This window comes from Candoia aspera, chromosome 1, assembly GCF_035149785.1.
Source record: "Candoia aspera isolate rCanAsp1 chromosome 1, rCanAsp1.hap2, whole genome shotgun sequence".
Taxonomy (NCBI): Eukaryota; Metazoa; Chordata; class Lepidosauria; order Squamata; family Boidae; genus Candoia; species Candoia aspera.
Window position 1 is genome coordinate 96557578 of NC_086153.1, and position 25590 is coordinate 96583167.

Genomic DNA, 25590 nt, shown 5'->3' on the forward strand with positions numbered 1-25590 from the left:
ATGTATAAAGCCATCTCTTAGGTTGTTGGAAGAGAGTGTTTGTTATGCAGAGTGAGTTGTCTTGGCAAAATTCTATCAGTCTATGTCCTGCTTCATTTTGTTCTCCCAGGCCATGCTTACCTGTAATTCCAGGTGTCATTTGACTGCCCGCTTTAGCATTCCAGTCTCCCGTGATGAAAATAACATCTCTTTTAGGCGTGTTGTCCAGAAGGTGCTGCAGATCCTCATAGAACTGCTCTACTTCAGCTTCTTCAGCATCTGTGGTTGGGGCGTATATTTGGATCACTGTGATGGTAGATGGCTTGCCCTGAATTCGAATTGAGATCATTCTATCGTTTTTTGGATTGTATCCAAGCACTGCTTTAGCCACTTTACTATTAATTATGAAGGCTACTCCATTTCTTCTGTGGTCCTCTTGTCCACAGTAGTAGATCTGGTGGTCATCTGATGTGAAGTGGCCCATTCCAGTCCATTTCAGTTCACTGATGCCCAAAATGTCTATCTTTAATCTTGACATCTCACCAATAACCACATCCAATTTGCCCTGGCTCATAGATCTTACATTCCAGGTTCCAATGGTGTGTTGATCCTTAGAACATCGGATTCGCCGTTCACCACCAGCACCGTCGGCCGCTAGCCATCCTTTCGGCTTTGAGCTAGCTGTGTCATCACGTCTGGGTCTAGTTGAACTCCTCCTCTGTTCCTCCCCAGTAGCATTTTGACCATCTTCCGACCTGGGGGTCTCATCTTCCGATGGTATACCGACATATCTCTGGTTGTACTGATCCATTTAGTTTTCACGGCAAGAATACTGGGGTGGGTTGCCATTACCTTCCCCAGGGATCGCATTTAGTCTGACCTCTCTGTCATGACCTTCCCATCTTGGGTGGCCCTTCACGGTTTAGCTCATGGCATCACTGAGGTGCTCAAGCTCCAGCACCACGCCAAGGTAACGATCCTTTGCTGAAGAGAGTAAATGATAAAGAGCAATTAATTAACAAAATAAATGAAAGAAATAAACATAGTTATGTTGGATGACTGTATAACTAAGAGACAGGGAAAGACATAATCAATTTGAATGAAAGTGGACTGATTCTTGGGAATGGGATTGATAAATACATGCAGGTCAGTGAAGGTGGAGGTTTAATTACAAATGAAAGGACTAAAATGTATGTCAGAAAGTATGGATTGGGTTAGCTAAGTAGTTATTTTGGGTGTTTGAATGTAGGAATCCATAGGTTAGTGATAGTTGTATCTTATATTCCATGAATGGCCATAATGAAATGATCAGAAATGAGTTTTGAGGGGGAAAATGTTAAACTTTCTGGATTAATGTGATCCAAGAGGAAAAAAAAAACATTCTGTTAGATGACATGAATTGATGTATGGTAATAAGATCAGAGATACAGAAAAGTGCCTGGACTGTTCAGAGATTCAAGAATACAATAAATGAGAATGGTGACTGATTGGTGAGCATCTGCTTAGAAAACATGTGTTTTCAATATATGGTGTGAGTATAAGTCTATTTGAATGAATATAAATCTAAAAGCTTGGCTGATTTCTTTGTTTATGATGAAAGATTGAGAGCATTAGTGAAGAATAGAAAGGTAATGAGAGGTCCTGAATGTGTAACAGAACATTATGTGGTAGTGTCAAGAGCTAGTGTTAGAAAAAACGGACATGGAAGAAAAAGAAAGAAGTGAAAGAGACAAGAGTGAAGAATCAAAGGAAAGAAGGTACCAGTCTTCTCTGGTGATAAAGGTATCCCCCCCTCCATACACATGTGAGCTGTATTCAATACCAAACCTATGAGATGCCCCCCCACCACCACATGTGAACTGCTTAAAGTGCCTTTGTCAGAAAACATTTATAGCAAGCTGAATTGGCTCTGAGTGTGTACAGGGAAAGGGATCTTATGTTGTATCTTCAAAGTAATTTGGTTGCTTTAGGTGAGCCTGGTTTGGGCCATAACACTTCACAGCAGGGTGTGGAGTTATATTGGGAAGAATGAAAAGGATACTAGATGAAATAAGGAAATGGAAGAGGCTGTGAATGGCAAAAATATGAAGATTAGAGAATGATTCCTGTGAAGATGAGAATGGATGAAAGATAGTTTCAAAGAATGTAGTCAAAGGGAGGAAGGAATGATTAGGATTAAGGGAGGCAGAGAAAACGCCGAGAAGTTTTACGGAAATAAAAGTTGTTTTGAAATTGGGTGAAGAGGGCTAGCCAAGAAGCCTCCAGAACAGTTAATGTCATTAAAATAAAAGGGATGAAATCATTTGGGATGAAAATGAAGTGAGAGAATGCTGGAAAGTGTATTTTAGAGATTTGTGTAAGAATGGTAGTGATATATTAAGAATGGAATTGAAATGAATACTCTACATTTTACTTCCAAGCAAAAAGGAAATACTAAGTGCAGTGTTTAAAAAATGACTAGGCTGCAGGTGTAGAGTGTGTAATTGGAGAAGTGTTAAAATATGACTGTGGTTTTCTTATGAAGTGGCTGTGTGACTTGTTTAACATATGTGAAGACTGTATCTGTTCCTTACAATTGAAAGAATGCTATTATAGTAAGGAAAGGTAGCAAGTTTCAGTGCAAAACCTACAGAGTGATTATTTTGTTAAGTGTACCAGGGAAGATGTTGGGAAGAATTCTAGTTGAAAAGCTACAAGAGATGACAATAAGCAAAATTTGGGAAGTACAGTGAAGGTTTATGCCAGGTAATGGTTGTGCAGAGTTCTGCTCTTAAGCAGGTCATTGAGAAATGTATGAATGAGAGAAAGAGGGATTATTGTTTCTTGATTTAGAGAAAGCATATAATAAAGTGAATAAGTATACATTTTGAAATACTTTCCTTGAGTGTGGAATAGAAGGTTGGTTGGATGTGATAAGAGCAGTTCATGATGGAAGTAAACCATGCATGAGAATAAATGGAATACTTAGCAAACGGTTCAATATTGAGCAAGGATGTGTAACATTTCCTTAGATATTTAAAATATTTATAGATAAATGTCAAATTAGTGCTTGTAATGACGTTAGAGGTATGTTGGTCATTCATTGACTTATGCAAACAATGCAATGTTGTTAACTGAGAATCCAAATAAATTGCCAGTAATGTCAGATAGATTGTATGATGCAACAAGACGTATCCCATGTGGCAAGAATTCCATAGGTGGGAAGACATGAAGGTGCAGCAGTGCGACTGATCTGATTACTGATCCCACAAAACCTTTAAATATGGGCTTAATGTTATTCAAAGGAAGCCTTGTAATTAGAAATAACTTCTAGGAAAGATGAAAGCATGAATCCAATTTCAAAGCTTACTGAAATCAATGAAGATTGGGCTGGGTGGGACTCCCTGTGGTAGCAAATTCCATTTCAAATGAAATGAGAGCTTTCTAGGTCGAAAAACTATGGCTTCTACTATTAGCTCTAAAAAAGAATGTAGTCTTGCTGTATTATATTATAGCTAAATAACGTGTCCATTTTATGAGAAGAGTAGAAGAAAATAAATGTGTATGCCTGGAAGAAAGCAAGGAAGAGAAAAATCTCGCTGCTGAAAAGTATTCTGCCAAGATAAACCTTAGAGAGTTTTATAAATTAATTCTATTCCACATGTTTATTTTCCTTTGGGAAATTCTAAAAGGAGACCATTTAAATAATCTTATTGGCAGCAGCATATTTTTAGAGAATGTATATCCCTGTTACTGGAAGATGCTTGCTATTTTTTCACTAAAAAGTATTTTTCCCTCCTGACCTAGCATATTAAGTAAGATTTATACTTCTGACCTGACATTAGGTTGTTAAGATTTATTCTTATATATTAATTTTATGATGCTTGCAAAGCATTTATTTACAGCATGGGGAATATATTTATGGCTGAAAAAAAAGTAATTGGACTTTACACAACAGTAAAAATATCTTAGGTAGCGTCCCTTAGATTGGTGACAGTAACACAGATGCCCCTGCAGCTGGTTTCCTCTGGCGCTTGGGGTATTTCCTTTGTTGTTTAAGTGTTAATGCTATAAAATTTCAAGTTGGTTTGTTGGATATTAACTTTGGACTGTTCCAAAAATTCCAGCTTAGTGATACAGTATCTATTAAAGTGAAAAACAAAACGGACTAGTTGTTAAATTCTAGTGGCACTCAGTCCCCAGCCTGCAAAACAATCAGGATGAACTTCACTGAAATCAAATATTAAAATTAGATAATTTAGCAGAACTTAACTTTAAATAGATTTTAGTGCTGAGTTGCTAATGCTGGCTTTTTAAACTATGCGTAGAGTGAGTTTATATGGTATTTGCTATTTCAACACTTGGTTGATCAACACTCAGTAACTCACAGCTGAATGTATAGGTCACTATCTCCACTGAAAAGCAGATTTAGCCATCGATTTAAAATAGTGTCATTAAATCATGAATGTACAACTCCTCAACTCTCATATAATTTAGGTTAAAAATCAGATAGACAAATGATCAAGATAAAAATCAAAAACATGTCTTGTAAAACAGCCATAGAAAAACTGGGAAATAACTTTCCAAACACAAATAAAACTAATTCCCAGAAGCTCTGCCCCCAAGGCTTGATGAAATAATTTTCATACAGTCTTTAAAGACTAGGAGAGAGGGGGCCAGTCGAAATATATGGGGAATGCTATTCCAAATGAGTGGTCGGTAACTGAAAGGGAATGTTTCTGTGGCCCCTGCAGGTGACAATTTCTAGTTGAGGAGCCTGCCCTATTAGATCTTACGGGGTGGGCAGATGTCATTGGAAGAAGACAGTCACGCAAATATCCAGACCCTGAACCTTGAGGGGCTTTAAAGATGACCACCAGCACCTTGAAGCCGACTGGCAACCAGTATAGTTCTTGAAGTGGAGGTGTTGCATGGTCATCTGGAAGAGCACCCGTAACTACCCAAGCCACCCCATTTTGGTTGAGCCATAGCTTCCAAATATTCTTCAAGGGCAGTCCCATGTTCATTGAAGAGGTGACTAAGGTGTGAGTGAAAGTGAGTAAACCTCCTGTTCCAGGAAAGGTCACAATTAGTGCACAAGATGAAATTGTTCAAAGGCCCTCTTTGTCACAAATATGTTTTATATACCAGATAAGTGTTATAATCACGACTGTATACTATTGAGAAGACTTGTAACAGAAGCTGCAGCAATCTTATCAAAGAAAAGCTGGGAAAACCATGTGATGGGCATTTCTACCTCATCCCAATAACCAATCAAAATGCAGGGATTAACCTACCCTGAAGTAAAAAATTCCTGCACTGGGAGCCCTTGCTCACAGTCACCCATGCCTTAGTCACCTCCTGTTTGGATTACTGCAATGCACTGTACATGAGGCTGCCCTTGAAGACCATTCAGAAGCTGAAACTGCTTCAGAATGCAGTGGCGCGTGCAAGTTTGGGTACCCCATAGTTTACCTGAGTAATACCATTGCTGTGTGAGCTGCACTGGCTCCAAGTTGCTTTCTGGATGCAATTCAAGGTGCTAGTTATCATCCACATGGCACAGGGCCAGGTTACTTGTGGGATCACCTCTCCCTGAGGGTATTTGCCTGTCCTACTAGTTTAGATAGAGTGGGTGCGCTCTAGGTCCCCTCCCTTAAATGTTGCCATCCAAGGGGACCTTGGAGGTGCACCTTCTTGGTGGCTGCCCCAGCCCTTTGGAACAGCCTCCCACCTGAGATCAGGGGGATCCCTACTCTTTTAGCCTTCCGGAGGGCTGTGAGGACCTGGCTCTTCCCCCAAGCATTGGGCTACGAGGGGGGTTGAGGTGTGTGGATGTTTGGTCTGGCGCCTGGGGGAAGGGTACCTACCTTTTTAACCACGTTGTATGGATTGTTGTGAGCTGCCTAGAATCATTAGATAGGCAGCCATATAAGTCCTGCAAATCAATCAATCAATCAATAAGGAAAAACCACAGCAGGCAAACTAGACAGCAACACTTGAACTGGTCAAAACTGGAAAATGCTACTTTCACCCTACACTGGATGGGCTGGGGCAAGTAGAAATTGTTCGTGTCCACCTTCTTGATGGGGAAACTTGGCAGTGGAGACATTCCCTAAGCCTGTGCAACTGAAACAATGGCAAATAGTTTCCCTATTAAAAGCAATCTCTCTTTCCTCTGTTATTGCCCTTGTGTTGGATTTTCAGCATAAATGTAATTTCTTCTGGATAAGTGCCATATGTAGTGATAACACTGTATTAAAATAACAATAACAAATTAACAATATTAGCATTTGATGTTAAAAAGTTTTCTTAAAAATGGAATGTTCGGGATTCTGAGAGTTCTGTAAATTGATGGATTATTTGAGGTTCCACATTTCTTCAGTTCTTGGTTACAACATGTTTTTTGTCAATGTTAACATATCACCACAACCACTCCCACCTTATGAGTGAGTTCCTGAGCAAATGCACTTTTAAAAAAAGGCTTGAATAGTATGAACCAACACAGTGTTGGCTTTTGCAACCTATTTGGATTTTACAGCTTCAGTTCAAGCAATACTTCTTAATATGTATCCTTATATAGTCATCTAATGTAAGAATGTCCTGCTTTCAGAAGCAGCTTAGAGGCATTACTATAGCAAAAATAAATATGGGGGATTTTTAATCCTTTTTCCACTAAAATTGTAGATTTCATTTAAGAAGTCAGTTATATTTCCCCTCTCTTCCATACAAATAATCAGGGACATACTTTAGGACATAAAGAAGGAGCCCTGCAATCTTGGAGTATTTCCAAACAAACTTTGAGGCAGGAATGAATGGGATTCACTATACCAGCCATCTAGCCACCTTTGTGGCAACCACATGCCATTTCTCTAAATGTCAGTGATAGGCAGTTGAACTAATTAGAAATTGTCTTTTCAACACCTAGCCTATGAAAGCAACACACATAAGCACCCTCACTTACTGTCTCAAGAGTCCTCATTTGCCTCATGCTCCAAAGACATTATTTGAGTAATCACCTCTCTGTTACTCATACCTTACGTTCTTTCCATAAAAATTAGATGTAGCTACTACCACTTTGACTGGTATAGCATTTTTACAGAGCAGGCTAACTGGTATTTGGCAATCAAAAGGCAATGGTTCCAAAAAAGGGGAAGAAGCAGAGTTACAGCAGAGTAGGCTCAACGCACCAAAGAGCATAGAAGGAAAGAAGTGTCCTTTTGGGTAGAACCCCCTCATACTTGGTAACATCTCTGTCATATACATCTTGACCCCAGGCACAACAGAAGATGCAGAAGAGGTTCCATCCTGGTGCCTGGAAGCTGTTAGAGTCCGCATGGGGACAAACAGGCTAAGGTTTAATCTTAGCATAGAGGAAAGTTTGGGACCTTTCTAATTCTAGTGACATTCCATCTTTGTCCTAGATAGGGTCACTCTTCCCCATGCAGAACTGCTCCATAATCTGGGGCTCCCTCTGGACTCCTGCTCCTGCTCAAGGAGAAGATGGCAGTTGTGCCTGGAAGGGCCATTACACAGCTTCCCCTTGTACACCAGTTACAGCCTTTCCTGAATCAGGAGGCCCTGCTCACAATCATTCATGCCTTGATCTGGACTGTGGCAGTACCCTCTACATGGGATTGTCCTTGAACAGAATTAGGACCTGCGGTGAGTCCAAAATGCAATGGCTTATGTAATTATGGATACTAGTCAGTTTACCCATGTAATACCATTACTTTGAGAGCTGCCAAAGTTACCAGTTGATTCCAGGTGCAATTCCAGGTGTTGGTTGTCACCTTTAAAATCCTTTTTGCTCAGCACCTGCTTTCTTTGGGACTGTTTTCTCACAGTAGCCTTTGCCAATCTGATAAATCTGTGTCTCTGCTCTTAGGGAATATCATATACACGTACCTTGGGGACACACATTCTTTGTTGTGTCCCTTCTTTTTAGAAAGTACCCCTGAGAAATCTTATTGTTCCCTATACTTCTGGGGTTCCATAAAGCCATGAAAACCTGGCTAATTAGGAACCCTTTGGGATATGAAGGATGGGATGGTTCCTTCTGGTGGGGAACGTATGTTGAATATGTGATTTTTCCAGAGATAAGTTTTTCTCTTTGATTGGATTAATTATTCTTTCTGTTTTGACATTGTTATTATGGTTTTGTAATTTTAAAATTTGTGTTATTGAATGAGGTTTGTGAACTGTTCACAATCACTTGGTGCAGCATATAAACCCTAATAATCAAAGAAACAAACAAACAGGCATAGTTTAGCACTGTAACACTGCAGTCCTATACAAATTTTCTTGAAAAGCAATTCAATGACTCAGTTGTTTTACTTTAGTAGACAAGTATGTTGTTATTTGTTTAGTCGCTTCCGACTTTTTCTTCTTTCAGCTTCATCATAAGGCTCCTCAGTTCCTCTTCGCTTTCAGCCATCAAAGTGGTATCATCTGCATATCTGAGATTGTTAATGTTTCTTCCAGCGATTTTAACTCCAGCCTTGGATTCCTCAAGCCCAGCATGTCGCATGATGTGTTCTGCGTACAAGTTGAATAGGTAGGGTGAGAGGATACAGCCCTGCCATACTCCTTTCCCAATCTTAAACCAGTCCGTTGTTCCATGGTCTGTTCTTACTGTTGCTACTTGGTCGTTATACAGATTCTTCAGGAGGCATACAAGATGACTTGGTATCCCCATATCACTAAGAACTTGCCACAATGTGTTATGGTCCACACAGTCAAAGGCTTTAGAATAGTCAATAAAACAGAAATAGATGTTTTTCTGAAACTCCCTGGCTTTTTCCATTATCCAGCGGATATTGGCAATTTGGTCCCTAGTTCTTCTGCCTTTTCTAAACCCAGCTTGTACATCTGACAATTCTTGCTCCATGAATTGCTGGCGTCTACCTTGCAGGATCTTGAGCATTACCTTACTGGCATGTGAAATGAGTGCCACTGTTCGATAGTTTGAACATTCTTTAGTGTTTCCTTTTTTTGGTTTGGGGATATAAGTTGATTTTTTCCAATCTGATGGCCATTCTTGTGCTTTCCAAATTTGCTGGCATATAGCATGCATTACCTTGACAGCATCATCTCGCAAGATTTTGAACAGTTCAGCTGGATGCCGTCATTTCCTACTGCCTTGTTATTAGCAATGCTTCTTAAGGCCCATTCAACCTCACTCTTCAGGATGTCTGGCTTTAGCTCACTGACCACACAGTCAAAGCTGTGATATTGTTATCCTTCCTATACAGGTCTTCTGTATATTCTTGCCACCTTTTCTTGATCTCTTCTTCTTCTGTTAGGTCCTTGCCATCTTTGTTTTTGATCATACCCATTTTTGCCTGGAATTTACCTCCAATGTTTCTAATTTTCTGGAAGAGGTCTCTTGTCCTTCCTATTCTATTGTCTTCTTCCACTTCCGCGCATTGCTTGTTTAAAAATAATTCCTCATCTCTTCTGGCTAACCTCTGGAATTTTGCATTTAATTGGGCATATCACCCCCTATCACTGTTGCCTTTTGCTTTCCTTCTTTCTTGGGCTACTTCTAGTGTCTCAGCAGACAGCCATTTTGCCTTCTTGGTTTTCTCTTTCTTTGGGATGTGTTTTGTTGCCGCCTCCTGAACAATGTTGTGAACTTCTGTCCATAGTTCTTCCGGGACCCTATCTCCTAAGTCCAGTCCCTTAAATCTATTCTTCACCTCCACTGTATATTCCTTAGGAATATTAGTGAGCTCATATCTAGCTGATCTGTGGGTCTTCCCTAATCTCTTTAGTCTGATCCTAAATTGTGGAAGAAGTTCATGATCTGAACTACAGTCAGCTCCAGGTCTTGTTTTTACCGACTGTATAGATGTCCGCCACCTTTGACTGCAGAGGATGTAGTCAATCTGATTTCGGTGTCGTCCATCTGATGAAGTCCATGTATAAAGTCGTCTCTTAGGTTGTTGGAAGAGAGTGTTTGTTATGCAGAGTGAGCTGTCTTGGCAAAATTCTATCAGCCTATGTCCTACTTCGTTTTGTTCTCCCAGGCCATGCTTACCTGTAATTCCAGGTGTCATTTGACTGCCCACCTTAGCATTCCAGTCTCCCGTGATGAAAATAACATCTCTTTTAGGCATGTTGTCCAGTAGGTGCTGCAGATCCTCATAGAACTGGTCTACTTCAGCTTCTTCAGCATCTGTGGTTGGGGCGTATATTTGGATCACTGTGATGGTAGATGGCTTGCCCTGAATTCGAATTGAGATCATTCTATCATTTTTTAGATTGTATCCAAGCACTGCTTTAGCCACTTCACTATTTATTATGAAGGCTACTCCATTTCTTCTGTGGTCCTCTTGTCCACAGTAGTAGATCTGGTGGTCATTTGATGTGAAGTGGCCCATTCCAGTCCATTTCAGTTCACGGACACCCAAAATGTCCATCTTTAATCTTGACATCTCCCCAATAACCACATCCCATTTGCCCTGGCTCATAGATCTTACATTCCAGGTTCCAATGGTGTGTTGATCCTTAGAACATTGGATTCACCGTTCACCACCAGCACTGTCGGCCGCTAGCCGTCCTTTCGGCTTTGAGCTAGCTGCGTCATCACGTCTGGGTCTAGTTGAACTCATCCTCTGTTCCTCCCCAGTAGCACTTTGACCATCTTCCGACCTGGGGGTCTCATCTTCCGATGGTATACCGACATATCTCTGGTTGTACTGATCCATTTAGTTTTCATGGCAAGAATACTGGGGTGGGTTGCCATTACCTACCCCAGGGATCGCATTTAGTCTGACCTCTCTGTCTTGACCTCTCTGTCATGACCTTCCTGTCTTGGGTGGCCCTTCACGGTTTAGCTCATGGCATCATTGAGGTGCTCAAGCTCCAGCACCATGACAAGGTAACAATCCTTTGCTGAAGAGACAAGTGTAGTCTACTAAATTATAGAGTAAATTATATAGTATAATTAAATTATATAGTATTAATGTTGTATCATTAATCTCCTTGAACCTAAGTGATCTATTTTAAAGTAATTTTAGGGTTGATTTGATGTTCAACTCTTTCAAGCATTTACTCAGGAATAAGAGAAAAGTTTATGGATGAATTATGACAATGTCAAGATGGAGTAATACAAGTCATAAAATATTTGCAGATTCTGGCATTTGTAGCTCTGATGAACAAGCAATAGACTAATGTTTACTGTTGCTATGTGGGAGATTTGCTTCATGGAATATGGTTAATTTTCTTTCCTGTGACCCAATGTAGCTGATAGAATCAAATATCATGTTCTTAAAATTCTCTTCAATAAATTCTGTTGGTTCAGTGAATATGCTGATAACACATATAAATTTCATAAGCTACATTAAAGTGTCATGGTTTTGCAACTTAGATTTGTGCATGGGGATTCAGAGATGCAATGCAGGTGTTTTTACATCAGCTAGCTATTGCTACATTTGTGATTTATATTTGGATTCAGTTCAAATACTCTCCAAAATATAACAGAATCTGGTGTTGCCAGGTAACGTCAAATATGTTTACCTATATGAATAGTGCCTAAACTACAAATTCTTAATATAGCCAGTTTCTATTCTCAATAAATTATAGGCTTGTCATGACAGAGTTGATGTTATTGTAGTCATCAGGAAGAAAAAGGCAATGAGTGAATCAGTCTATTTTATGAGTGAATCAGTCTGTCTTTCTCCCTATCTGTATGTATTGGGCAAGTTTTATTTATTCATTGTTAATTTTATATCCTACCTTTCTTCCAGAACTTCAAGGTGGCCTACATCATTTTACTCCCACAACAATCAGCCTCTGCGGTAAGTTGGTCTGAAAGAAAGTGGCTGGTAGAGCTATCAGTACTTCTGATTTGAGAGCAAAATTATACTTGTCCTGAATTGCATAAAGCAGCTGTTTTTTTCCCTGGGGTTTTGAGGCTTCATTTTACAACTGGGAGAAGAGATGCTTTGTTTAAGAAGCTGCAGATAGGTGCTATGTTGCACACCCCTCCATGCTCTGAAGCACAGCACAGCCCTAGTGGCTGGTGCAAAGTCACACAATAAGCTTCCATGTCTGAGATAAACTTGCAGGCCCGCAACTAGGGTCTGTGTCACCCCGGGCAAACATGGATTCCGCGCCCATGGTGTCACCCCACCAGCGCTCATTTTGGCACCCCACCAGCTTGGCACCTGGGGCACATGCCCTGGTTGCCCCCCCCGCCCCAGTTGCGACCCTGTGGACTTGAACCTGAGGGTGAATGTGAAAACTCAAATATCAGGATTGTTAAGTAAGTATTGGCATAGCAATTGGATGGATAGTTGGTGAACTCATTAACAAATTCTCTGGATGGATAACTATGCTAGTCTGTTCTAGTAAAAACCAATAGTCTTAATTATTTTTAAAAAGTAAGTAGAATCTTTGCAAGATATTAGTGGTCACATGTGAGATCTCCCAAGACTTCATCAACATTTTTTACCTTTATTTTTGTTTGCTTTGAATCACATTAAATCACTATGGTAAGCAAGGCTGGAAAATGTTTGCATAGTCTTGCTATATAGATTAAGATGACTGTGCTTATACACACAACTGCTAAGACATTAACATTAGCTTTCACGGCATTTTTTGGGGGAGGAACTTATTTTTAGAATTAAAGTCAATAGTAAATTGCAATAAGGTTATTTCAGTGGTGATACTCTGTTTTTAGAATGCATTCTCCATAGAGGGTTGCCTGGTACCTTTCTTATGTTTTCAGTATCAGGTAAAACCCATTTGATTGGCCTATAAACTTTAGATACTATGAATATTATTAATGTTAATGTTTTAAAGCAAGAATATATCTGAGAAGATGTGGTTGCTGCTTAAAGGAAAAGATTAATCCTTCCCAACTCTGCAACATTCTTCCCACTACAATTTTATCATAAACTGTAATCAGTTCTGTTTTTCAGGTGTTCTGTAACCAAGCCAGTAATATTTGTTTATTTGATGGCCACTAAAAAAATGAGTACATTTCTCTTGTTTCTTCTGATTTCATTATGATAATGACTAAATCAAGACTGAGTGCTTATAGTAGGACTATTAGATCTGGGCTGCAAAAATCTGAATGACCATGAGATGACAGCAAAAAGTTGGAGTTTTCTGTATTTCTTGGCTGCCATCTCTTGGGCATCAAGATTTTAGAGTTCAGATATGGTAGTCCTTACTACAAACTCCACTTACGGAATGCTCCTGCCAGTAGGTGCAAAATCAAGGAAAAGAGCAAAAGCAAAGGAAAACATAGAAATCTGTCAACATTTTAGAATCAGAAACAGGGATATGGTGTTCTTTGTCCTTTGCATATCATCATGCACTTTTTCCATTTTTTTCTTTCCCCTCTCCCCTACATCTCCCAAGCATGAATTCTGTCTCAAGTCCTAAAGGGACAGTCTTCGTGTAGGTCTTGTGATGATACCATAAATGACTTACATTCTACTAAAACAAGCAGAGTATAAACTGACCACTTCCTTATATGGAAGGCAGGAAGAAAAGGAAGGGATCTTGGAGGGAGGTAGATATTAAGAGAAGAGACAGTTGTACCAAGTAAAAAGAAGGAAAAGGAACGGAAATGACTAGAATATAGAAAAGAAGGTACTGTGGCAATCATTCTATACTTATGTACTCAGAAGGCCTGTTGCTATATCTCTCTGCTGTCATCCAGTGGTCATTGGGATTTTTCCAGTCTGGATCTGATAGCCTTAACTTCATAGTTTAGGTGCCCCTGAATTCACAGTGGCTACCAAAAAAAAAAAAAAGTAGCACTTAATGAGGACAAACAAAGAGTTTCAGGCTTTTGGGGCATGAACACTTCTCTGGGTTTCTGGGCCGAAGAACTTACTCAGTGGCCAACATAAAATTCCAACTGCTTTCCACAATTAGTTTCCAGATGCTGAGCTTATCTTTTATATGAAAATCAATTAAAATAGAAAGGAAAAAAATAAAGAAAAAATGAGGAACAGAACAGAAATGTGTTAAGACATACCTCAGAATCTTTATTTTCTACTGTCCTTTCAAAACTTATTAAGAATTTATCTGGGCTTAGAAGATAAACAGGTTCAGGCCTAAGATCTCCAGAGAATTCCCAGGCTACAGGGTAGACTGGGAAGTTGGAAAAAAAATTCCAGAAGAAGACAATAGAAAACCATGTCCATGTTGCTGCCAAGAAAATTACACAGATGTGGTCATGAGCCAAGTTCAATTTGAATCTACTCCTTTTTTTAACATCCTAGCTATAATACAAATTATTTTTGGTTTGTTTGTATCTTTTGGTATCCTCTTGTTTTTTATGTCCTTAATATCCTTATTTTTTTAAGAAGCAAGCAATTGCCCATCATTTTATTACTGTGGTTCTTAAAGATTTCAGTGCTAGCTCAACTTTTATATTGTCTGTTATGTAAGCTCATCCAAACAGCCACTTTAACATGCTTTCCTTCCATCTTTAGGTCAGTAGGAAAGTATGTCGCCATAAATTGTGCTGCCCCCACTGCTGAGATTTACTGCACCCTAGCAACAAGTTTGGGCAGTGTTGCTATCCTTACAGTTTTTACTGAAGGGCAGTGATTGGTACAGGGCTGCAACTGGGGGGGGGGGAACTCGGGTGCTGAGCTGGTGGGGCGCCAAAATGGGTGCGGCATCCATGTTTGCCCCAGGTGACACAGACCCTAGTTGCGGCCCTGGATTGGTAGCGTCCCTGCCATCCTTTCTCCTCCAACCCAGTATCATTTACTGGCCGGAAAATCAACCATCAGTTGCTTTCCTGAACACATGATGGGGCTGGGTTGGGTATTTTAATTTTATGTATATATGTATGGCCTCGGGAATATCAATTTTTTTATCTAGATGCTATGGAAGATGGAGAGATTGATATTCCTCTCAGAGACAATGCCAGTAGATTTCTCCTGATAATCAGTCATATCCACCTAATGTTTTCAGTAGCATTAATAGGAAGTTAGGAGAAATGACACTAGATAATTTTCCACCAATAACTTTTGCTAATGGGGGAAGTCTAGACTTGTGGTTGGTTCTTTTGTTTTGTTTTGCAAAGAGGTAAAAAACTGCCCAAGCAAATGATTTGCTTTAAAGATAGCAACTGCCCTTCCCTCCCTCCCTCCCTCCCTCCCTCCCTTCCTGACCAGTTGCTGTTTCCAATAAGAATGACAATAACATCCCAAGCTACCTGATTTCCAGTATTGCTATGCACAGAGTTTAGACACACTAGTCTGAAAATAGTTCTCAACTCCTAGCCTTTTCTAAAAGTGTCACTTCACAACCAGGAAGTTACATCAAGTGCTTTTCCTGCCAGAAAGAAACAACTGATGGTTCAGTCTTCTTCCATGACAGACTTGAGAAAGTGGAAGTAAAATATTGTTGGAACAATCCCCCTAGATCATTGCTTACAGCTTTACTGCATAAACCAAAGAACAATCCAAATGAGATTTTTCCTACATTAACACCTGCCTTAAAAATATCGTGCACTGCTTTGCAATCTTCTGACCCATTCAAGGTCATGGGGAAGGGGCAAGAAAGAAACAGCAATAAATAATGCAGCCAGCAATTGATCCTGTTCAGAAATAATTCAAGGAAGGCTGTGAGGAAGGTTGAGTGACTGACTTTGTTTAACTTTACATGAAACCATTGGGTGAGGTCATCCATCAGCATGGGCCTAAGTACCTTCAGTATGCTGATAATATCTTTGCTCCAATTGGTAATAACTCCTAATCTGAAGCCCCACTTTAGCATGTTGATATCAGGAACACATTTAAAAAGTCATTCTCCTTTGAGTGTCCAGGTTAGTTTCCATGTACCTACAAAGAAGATTGCCACTGACAATAATAATGTAAGCTCCCTGAGCATTCTCAATTCCTTTTCTCTCCTTCTGAGCCTTTCCTCCATTCTTCACAACTCAATAGTTTTCTGACAATTATGGATAGAGTTTTTATACATTCTTACCTACCTCATGCAGCAAGTATGATAAACTACAAAAGATGCCATTAAGCTGGAATGGAGTTGCTACAGTTGCTTAAGGTATCTTTTCAGGAGCCTCCAGCTACTGCTGCATTGTGTATTAAGTTAAGTGCTTTCACACAAGGGCCAGTGGAGTGGGGGAGCTGCTACATGAATCCTCTACAGCCTTTTCAGGGGTTAATACTTTTAGGACTTCTTGTTTGTCATAGGAATGGTCAAATGGTTCTTCAGGTCCTCCATTTGATCTAGGTTGCCTCAGCAGCAGGTTGCGTATGAGGTGTAGATGATATCATGAGGACATATCCCTCAAAAACAGTTTAAAAAATGGTGTGTGCCATTAGTAAAAGTATTTTGTGCCATAGCAAGACACAAGGAGCCATAATGCTCTCTCTGTAGGGAGAAGCAAGGAGAGTGAAGATCACTACCTTTCTTCCTCCTTCTGTCACTTCCTCTTCTGTCGCTGAGGGTGGAAGACAGACAAAAGAAAGAAGGAACACACTCGCTTGCCTAACAAGTAATACTCAGAGTCCAATGGAGGTAAAAAAGGCAAGCTGGCAGAAGTGGAATGTACAGTACATGTACAAAAGGGCAACATAACACTTCCATCATCTTGCCTTTTTTTTTAATCCCGCCTTTTATTATTTTTACAAATAACTCAAGGTGGGGAACATACTTAATGCTCCTTCCACCTGCTATTTTCCCCATAACAGCAACCCTGTGAGGTGAGTTGGGCAGAGAGAGAGTGACTGGCCCAAGGTCACCCAGCCAGCTTTCGTGCCTCAGGTGGGACTAGAACTCTCAGTCTCCTGGTTTCTAGCCCGTTGCCTTGACACACACACATGCTGTGGGCCCCACTGGTTTGCCACAACCCAGGTTTCGAAATCATCTTTCTGGATTAGCATCCTGATTTTTGCTTTTTGGCTTAAACTGTAGTTTCCTATGAACCAGCTCTAAAAATCTCTAAACTCTTCATATATGTGAAGAAAGGGGACATGGAGAAAGGAGAAATAAGGTGAGGGTGATGTGGATGTCTATAACAATGAAGCTATGGTTTGTTCTTCTCATGTCCAAGCAGAGGTATCTCAAATGAATTCAACAATATAAATTTAAAATATAATGTGGCATGATCACCAAACATTGTTTTCATACCTCAGATTGTAATGAAAATGTCTTTTTTAAATGTCAAAGGTTTGCTGTTTCCATCTTTTTATTTATATATATGTGTGTGTGTGTGTGTGTGTGTGTGTGAATTGTATGTTTTTAACTGTTGGAAAAATAGGCCCTCAAATTTTAAAATATATAAAATGATGGAGAAAAGAAAACCTTCACGTGCCAGCAAACAACTTACTCTAGCAAAACAATAGTATAATTATCAAGAAGAAAACATAAGCTGAGTCATTAAAGTTTTTACTTTGAAAGAAAATCCACCATGGTAAGTTTAATCCTACCCAAGGACAAATTCATCTAACTGAAGGGTATAGATTTGCCCAATTGTCCCTTTATGTCCTATTGTACACTAGCATGGAATCTCTGCAATCATTAAAGATGCATTTAAAAACCCAGTTGTTATCAACACTTGTATATTCGTTAAGGGCATATCTTCCTCAGATTTCTATTAGTTCCTTTCAAGTGTATGTCAGTTGTGCTCCATGAAACTCTGGGCAGCAAATATAGTAAAATCTGGTCTCCTATCTAGACACTGCCAGATTCACAGTTTGTAATATTTTCTTTCAAGCTTTGTTAATTGTTTGTTCACACTTACTTGTATATGTAGATTTGTTTTATGTGCATAGTGCAGTTCAGGCATTACATGAGTAGGGGAATGCTGTGTAGTTCTGCCCCTGTTACATATGTTATATAGTTACTCCAGAAATATCCATGCCTATAGCATGAACATCTACAGCTAGGAAGATCTGTGTACCATCATACAGACTGAGGATCACAAATGGGAAGGATCCTTGATAGTCCACAACTGCATCAATATCCCTGATATTGTTAAAGAAGGATTCCTTATGACTGGAGGAATAACATGGAGTTTGCTCTGCTCACCCTATGCTAAGGACATTTATTTGGGACCACTTTTCAGCATTGTTTTTCCCCCCTTATTCATGCTGTCAAGTTAGCTAACAGCATGGAGAGAAACGTCTCTCTTTTCTCTCTAGGCTGAGTATAGCTGAAACCAAGTGATGTCCTGGCCAATTGTCCAGGCAGCTAAGTGAGTTTATTCCACACAGGCAGTTCTTACATTTGTAGAGAAGGGAGAAGAAAAGGATGAGGAAGTATTCATATATTTACTGGATGTCTGTTTTCAACTTCAAAACTTTCCAAAATAGCAAACCAATCTTTAAAAATGTTTACATGAGGAAGCATACAAATAGATATACACAATGTAAATAATATTACATAAACAAAACAAAATGAGATACAGAGGAATGGATGAAAACAAAATGATGGGTTGAAGTAAATGGAAATGTAATATACTATATAAGATGGGGAGTGTTGCTTTTTCCCTTTTTCTCCAAATTAGCCATCTATCTCACTATGAGATGTCATGAGTAATGTTCTATAAAAGGAGAAACAGAACATCAAATGATGTAATAGCCTAAAACGAAGCTTGACCCTGCCTCAAGTACAGTGATCCTACTTAATGCTTCTATTGCAATACATATGGAAATCAATGCTTCTATTGCAATGCATGTGGAAATTAGTCTAAAGACCAGCATAAATGGATAAGGTTGACCAACTAGATCACAGGTAAATTAACACATACATGCACACAGGCACAGACACACACAAGCAGCAAAAAAGCAAACAAAAAGCAAGTGAATTATTCTACTTCAAGACTACAATGTTTTTATTCATTTATTGCAAATTTGGCGGAGATGACTGCTGTATGTCTCTTGAGCTTCTCTATTTTTAATGTAATTCCATACCTTAGTAAGAAAACAGAAGAAGCTGTTTACTGACAAAAATTTTATCACAGAGCATCTCTTCAAATTATTTAATATATACTATTATTTCTCCATGTAAAACTACAGAAAATAAGACCCACTGAGTTGAATGGGATATATTTCTGAATAGATGTGTTTTGGCTCTTTCATTGTTAAACTATTACCCTTTAAATTCTCAAAATATGTTAATCTTAAGAAATCTTACCTGACTAAAACACAAAATACTCCACCACTAATATCTTTAAATCTTTCTATTGTGTGCTGTATGTTATCTGAGTAAACTGCAGCTGAAATATTATTTTTATCTGCTGAAAAAGGGTGTCTCTGCTGAAAGTGCAGTTTTGCTACTGGCTTTCCTCAAAAGTTAGTCCTCAGCTGATCCTCAGCTGAACCTATCTTTCCAGAAAGTGAAAATCATAAAATATGTGTCTTCCTTCTGAGAGGAAAATATTATCTTTATAAATTAAACATACATATGCCTGTAATGAGGTTACTTCACTTCTCTTTCGTGCTTGACAAAGTAGGACTGAGTATTAGGTTGACACACAAAAGAAACTTTTGTTCTTTAAGAGAAAGAAGAAAGCCTTTTTCATTTTAAATGTATTCAATTAATTTATTCATGATGAACAAACTACTTGATTACATGAACATTGTTTTCTGGAAAGAACAGTACCAAATATAATTTTTGGTTTGCACAGGAAATTTAAGGTTCTCATGAATGCTGCCCACTAGAAGAAAATGTGACCGCATACCAGTAGTTTATTGACCACAACTTGTTTTTCTCCTGTTATTTTACTGGTCTTTTCATCCATAAGCCAAACTCTCATAGTCTGAAACCAAAATACTTTTTTAAAAAAATGGCCTAATTTAAAAGGAGGAAATGTCAAATTCAATTGATTGTGCTCCATTGGGAAGCTTTGCAAAAACTAGGAAAAGTTCAGTGAATGGACAACTGCAGCCCCCACCCCCAATTTCCCCGTTACTTCTTGTGGACATTGCTTTTCCCTTTCTCTTCTTGCCTTCCTGCACTGACCTATAACCAAGAAAACTGCTGGATTAAGGTTGGATAAAAATAGAAATCCCATCCTAAACTGGAATCCCATTTTGAAACATACCCAGGTTTTATTTTCCTCACCAGCAGATTCTTTCCAAATATCCTTGCAGATGCAGATACTATGTGGACAGAGTAGAAGATAAAAGGAAGAGTAGAAGACACACAAAGAGAGCCAGTTTGGTGTAATGGTTAAGGCACCAGGCTAGAAACTGGGAGACTGTGAGTTCTAGTCCCACCTTAGGCACGAAGCCAGCTGGGTCATCTTGGGCCAGTCACTCTCTCTTAGCCCTAGGAAGCAGGCAATGGCAAGCCACTTCCAACAAACCTTGCCAAAAAACTGCAGGGAATTGTCCAGGCAGTCTCCAAGAATTGGATATGATTGAATGAATTAAAAAGAAGAAGAAGAAGACACACTTCAGGATTTTCATATGCTGAAACTGATGTGTTTCACCAACAATGCTGCTGAATTTGGAAAATAACAGCAGCCTGATAAGTGATGAACACTAATCTTGAATGCCTGCCACCATTCATTTAGGTGCAGTCTCTTCCTAGTTACCTTCCAAAATTGCACCCCTGACTCTCCTTGTATGTTTTATTTCCCTTGCTCTGAAGCCAAGTAAGAGGAGTAGCTGCCTTTGAAGTAAATCTTTGTCCAATTTACTTTGCCTGATTAGTTTGTAAAGATGATAAGAAACTATTCTCTACCATGCTGATTAAACATCTGTCTGATCTTGTCATCATCATCTGATCTGATCACTCTTCCCCACCCCTTTCCTTCACCAAATGTTCATCGCGTCCAAGTACAAGTTTAGGGAGTGTGGTTGTTGCTTTTGAAGTCAATGACAAAGCTTTGGTAGAAGCAAAATATGGGCCTTTTCAATAATCTGCACAAAGAGTTCTAGTTAGCACCTTATCCCTGTATCCTCTGGGCACCCTTGCAAAAAGCAAGTCCACACCTGCAAATGGGAGAGTGACTTTAGTGCGCATATGAGTGCTGTATGGATTTCTGCAGCAGACACCAGAGGTCGCACCTCTCACAGTTTTGGAGCTCCATGCAAACAACTGGAAATTCAGGGAGAGATGGAAGACCTTGGAGAAAACTGAATAGAGTAGGTCCTGCCCAGAGAAATCCTTCCTCCCTCTTAAATATTTATCAGTTCATTTGGGCAAATGGAAAAATGAAACTGACTGGGTTTTGTAATTTTTTTCCTCGTGGATCCTGAAGAACCTGTTACTAGGTTCATATTTTTTTCTGATCTCAGAAAAGGGAGATAAAAGTAAAAGATATATAGGTATTCTTGCAGTGTCGAGGCCACTTCTGTATGAAAATCCAGGTTTCACATTAAGCTTTGATCCTTGATTGCAAGCAGTACAATCTGAAAGTGTAATCCTATGCCAATTTAATTGATGGGGATATGGTCCCAAGGTCATTTCCTCATCAGTGATAGTTAAAAGTCACCCAAATATAACTGCGATCAATTGGCACAGCAATTTTAGAGGATGCTAGTAAGGCACCAATGCAAATCAATGTACCTAAGAGAGCAGTAGGTATAAACTTTGCCTTGCAAAATAAATGAAAATGTAGGCTTTGGTGTTTGAGTCCTGATGGCCAATTCGGACATCCTTCAGATCAACCAACAAGCAAGTATAAAATAACTTCCCCACCCCACTGTAACTGCAAGAACAAGAACTGAGAAATCAGAACAAATTGGTTTATTTCAGCCTTCCTGTTGGACAGATAACTGCACTGACTAGCATCCAATGAGATAACTCATGTGAATGCTTAAATATCTTCCTTGGATATATTTAGTGCTATAGCATATGGTTTTATGTTTGCTTGATAGAGGGGCAGTGGGGGAAAGAGCCCCCACAACTATTTGATGACCTTTCAGCAACTCATTTTGAGAAGTCCGAAACCAAATCTATCTAGGGACTAGTCTTGCTAGCTAGACTGCAGAAGAGCAGAGGTGCTCTGAAGAAAACACTGCACTCCATTGCCCAAGGTAATCACCTGGGTGGTTTGTCAAAGCCTGATTGCCTTTCCTTCTCTCAGCTAACTGGACTGTAGAATGTCTGTAGATCCCTTGCAAAAAATGATGTTTTCAGGGAACCTTCAGTGAATCAGACCAACCTTGTTTTTCAGAGGCCAATGCTACAAAGGAAGCCTTTCAAGAGATACGCATGCCATGGCGCGGAAAGGGAAGGCTGGGTAAAACCCAGGAAATAACCCAGTGTACTTTTTTAAAAAACTGAATACAGACTACTGTGTGTTCTGACATTTCTCTCTCCCTATCAGAATAGAACTGTTAAGCAAGAGGGAAATAAGCAGCCCTTTTCACAAGTACAAACAGTGTCAGAAGGCAGAGGGAGAAATATTCATGAAGATGAAGCGGTCTCAGTGGGCTTGCTGACACTTTCAGAAAGGTCCTTTAGAAATATAAATCTTGAGGGAGGACTAGGGCAGATGCAAATTTTGTTTTCTGTTTTATTTTCTGTAAAGTGTGCTGCTGTTCACAAGGGAGATAGGAAATTGTAACTCTGCCTTCTCCAACCTGGTGCCCTCTAGTGCATGACTTTTAATCCAAATCCTGTTGGAATACACCAGAATGGGGGAGGATGACAAGAGCGATAACACTATCTCTCAAGCATTGCAAGAAATCAAAAGCAAGACCAACATGATTCCCACTCTTCTGGACTTACCGTCCTTTGTTCCCTTCTTCCACTTGACTTAACACACATTAAGGCACACTTTTAAATCATATATTTTATTTAGCTTTGAGACTGCCTTATCCACTTCCATCCATAGTAACTGCCTTGAAAATGAAGCTATGGGGCCAGACCAGCAACTGAAATCCCAGATTGAAAGTTAGATGTAGCTTTCCTTGGAAAGATGACATCCATCACTGTCTCCACAACGTTCCTAGGACTCTGCATATTTCTAAGTAGGAGCAAGGCATGATCCAGCCAAATTTAAGCCAATATAAATGAATATATTCTATTTAAATCGGTGACAGGCACAATCCTATAAACATTTTCTTGTGAGAAAGTTGAACTTTACTTATTTCTCAGTGAAAATGTTGAGATTGCACTGCTCAGCAATACTCAACTATGCTTGTGTGCTGTTGCTTTTGGGCTTTGATGTACAATATTCATTTGGGATCTTTTTGGGATCTTTAGATTGACCAGTTATCCTACCTCCTTAGAGAGATGGGATAGGTTGGATGATGTTTGCCATCCTCCACCCTCAAGGCAGAATTTTGACAGGAATCTTCTCTTAGGGCATTTATTTCAACATTCCAACATTGCAGTCCAAGAAATGCCTAAAGTATACCCACTCCCCCCAATATATCACCCATCTGTCTCTCTTCTTACTGATGTCACAAATTAGACATCAGTTTACCACTATGAGCTTCAAGGGAAGACAGTTCTCATTTCAATAGCCCTGCAAAACGACCAGCAGGCACTTGCTGGAATCCAGCTGGGCCTCTCCAGTGCTTGACTGCACTGCCACTGCGCCGGGAGCAGGAGAAGCTAATCGGCCACACATCCCATAATTGGGTGTGGGGCATAGGTACGTTTCCCAGATCCCAAATGACACATGAACTAGAGGAAAGCTGTAGACTAATACATAAGGAAGAAGTTAAGCTTTTGTTAATCGAATTTCGTCTATAGATAGTTTCGAAGCTTTTGATGAACAAAGAAAGATAGAAAAAAGCTTTTCCTTCGCAGAGCATACCAGGATTCCATTTTTAAACTGTTCATAGGCTTTGTTCCACTAATTTAACAAGACTCACGCAGCGCAGTCATAAACATACTTACTCGGAAGCAAGTCTCCTGAAAGCCTGTCCCTGTACATACACTTCCTCGACATCGAATCCCACCACTACACTTGCTTCAGAGTGTAGGGTCTGAGATTAGGATCGCTTTGCGAGGCAAAGAGACGCTGCAATCCTAGGCATCTCTACCTGGCCCAGCAAGCCCGCTGAATACAATAGTGACGCTATCTAAATAAAGATGCGAACGCTTGGACTTCAGAGGGACTAAGTCCCTCCGCCGGGCTACAGCGTCCGCTGGGGTAGCGAGGCGTCCAGCCCCGCTTCAAGAGAGGCGGTGGAGAAAGGCGCACTTACTTCTTCCCTGTCGCCGGACTCTGGAAGGGTGCTCCTGGCCGCCAACGTATTCCATTAAGTTCCAAATGATAAAGAACCAAGAAACCAGTCGCAATTGCATAGTAACCCTGTAAAAGTTCTTGTCTAGTGTCCTTTGGGGAGGAGGAGGAGGAGGAGAAGACGTGGGGAGGGGGAAGAGGGTGCGGAAGAGCAGCAGAAATACCTGTCTCTGAGAAACGGCTCCCGATCTTCTTCTTTAAAGAAAAAAAAAAGGGGGGGGGAGAGGGGGGCAAACTCTTGCTGAGGACGATCGATTACTGTACTTTCCGACTGCCCCAACGATTACCTCCTCCTGGCAGTCTCATCGGAAGGGTGGCGAGGAATGGCAGCAGCCCTGATACGGGAGCAACAGACCCGATGGACCTCAGGGCAGGTACCATGGTGCCGAAGGAGGGGGACAGGGGGAGGGAAGCGGGGTCTAATAAAAAGGAGGGGGAGGGGGAGAGCCAGGCTCGCTCGGGGTTCACGCTCTGCGCCGGCTAGGGGCCCGCGGTCCCATTCGGGAACTCCATGGGCAGGTGTGCTCCTTTCCTCGCGCTCTGGCGCTCACGCCCGCCGAGAGACTCCCGGAGAGAATCCCACATGGGGAAAGAAAAGGGAGCGGGGCTCGGGCAGGTGGGGCGAGCGCCTCAGAAGAGCAACCCAAAGCTCCGGCTGGCCCTACTTCAGGAGCGAGCGCGCCCTCGGGCTGTGCTGAGGGCTGCCTCGGACATCCTGACTCCTCGCAGCATCTCCGGCAGGAAAGGCAGGCGCGCCGAAGAGCAGACCTAGCCCCGAGGAGCGGCGCTTTGCCCCTGGACGGAGGCGGCCCCGTTAGAAAGACGGCTCCATTCCAGTGGCACCGAAGTCAACCAAAGTAGTGGCGTCCGTGACCCCTCCGCTCCAAGGCCGGTTGAGTGACGCTCCGCTAGGAGGGACAGCTGTCTCCGCCGTGCTGCTGGCCTCGGCGAGCCAGCGCTTCGCTTCCTCTCTTCCCTCCCCGGCTGCCCAGGGCCATTTTTGAAGCCCGCATGAAGTGTGGAAAGCCGACTCCAATAGGACGCGCGGCAGCCTGGGCGAGGAACTTCCAATCGGCGGCGGGCGGGCGGGCGGCTCTGCTTCCCGCCGGAGAAGGGAGGGGCGCTGGGCGAGGAGGGGAGAAGAGGGGAGAGGCGCGAGCCCGCGCGCCCGGGTGCCTCGCGCTCGCCCTTGCTCCTGCGGCTGCCTGGCAAATTGGCCGCCGCTCCCGCGGGAGGGAGACTCCGAAGTGGTGGCTCCGCACGGCGCCACGAGCCGCGCTTGCTTTCTTTTCCAGTATTCATTTAGGTAGTAAATGAATATTGGAGTAAGTTCCAGAATACTTCAGTAAGCTCTGGTCTTTACTGAGGCCAGCTAACAGAGAAGCTGTTTTCATGCTTTACAGACGCCTTTGTCCTGCCCAACATTAAAAGGAAATGAGGAGGGAGCAGAACAGTAAAATGTCTGATACAGCAAGTCA

At 41.0% G+C, this 25590-nt stretch overlaps 1 protein-coding gene across 1 annotated transcript in view; it reads right to left on the minus strand.

Moving 5' to 3' along the window:
• Window positions 1-25130, minus strand: part of RSPO3 (R-spondin 3) — a 65426-nt gene extending 40296 nt beyond the window's left edge. The window contains exon 1 of the mRNA XM_063310296.1: window positions 24075-25130. Coding sequence (XP_063166366.1) covers window positions 24075-24174 — 100 coding nt within the window. The 5' untranslated portion in view covers window positions 24175-25130. The remainder of the gene's footprint in view (window positions 1-24074) is intronic.
• Window positions 25131-25590: the final 460 nt, after the last annotated feature.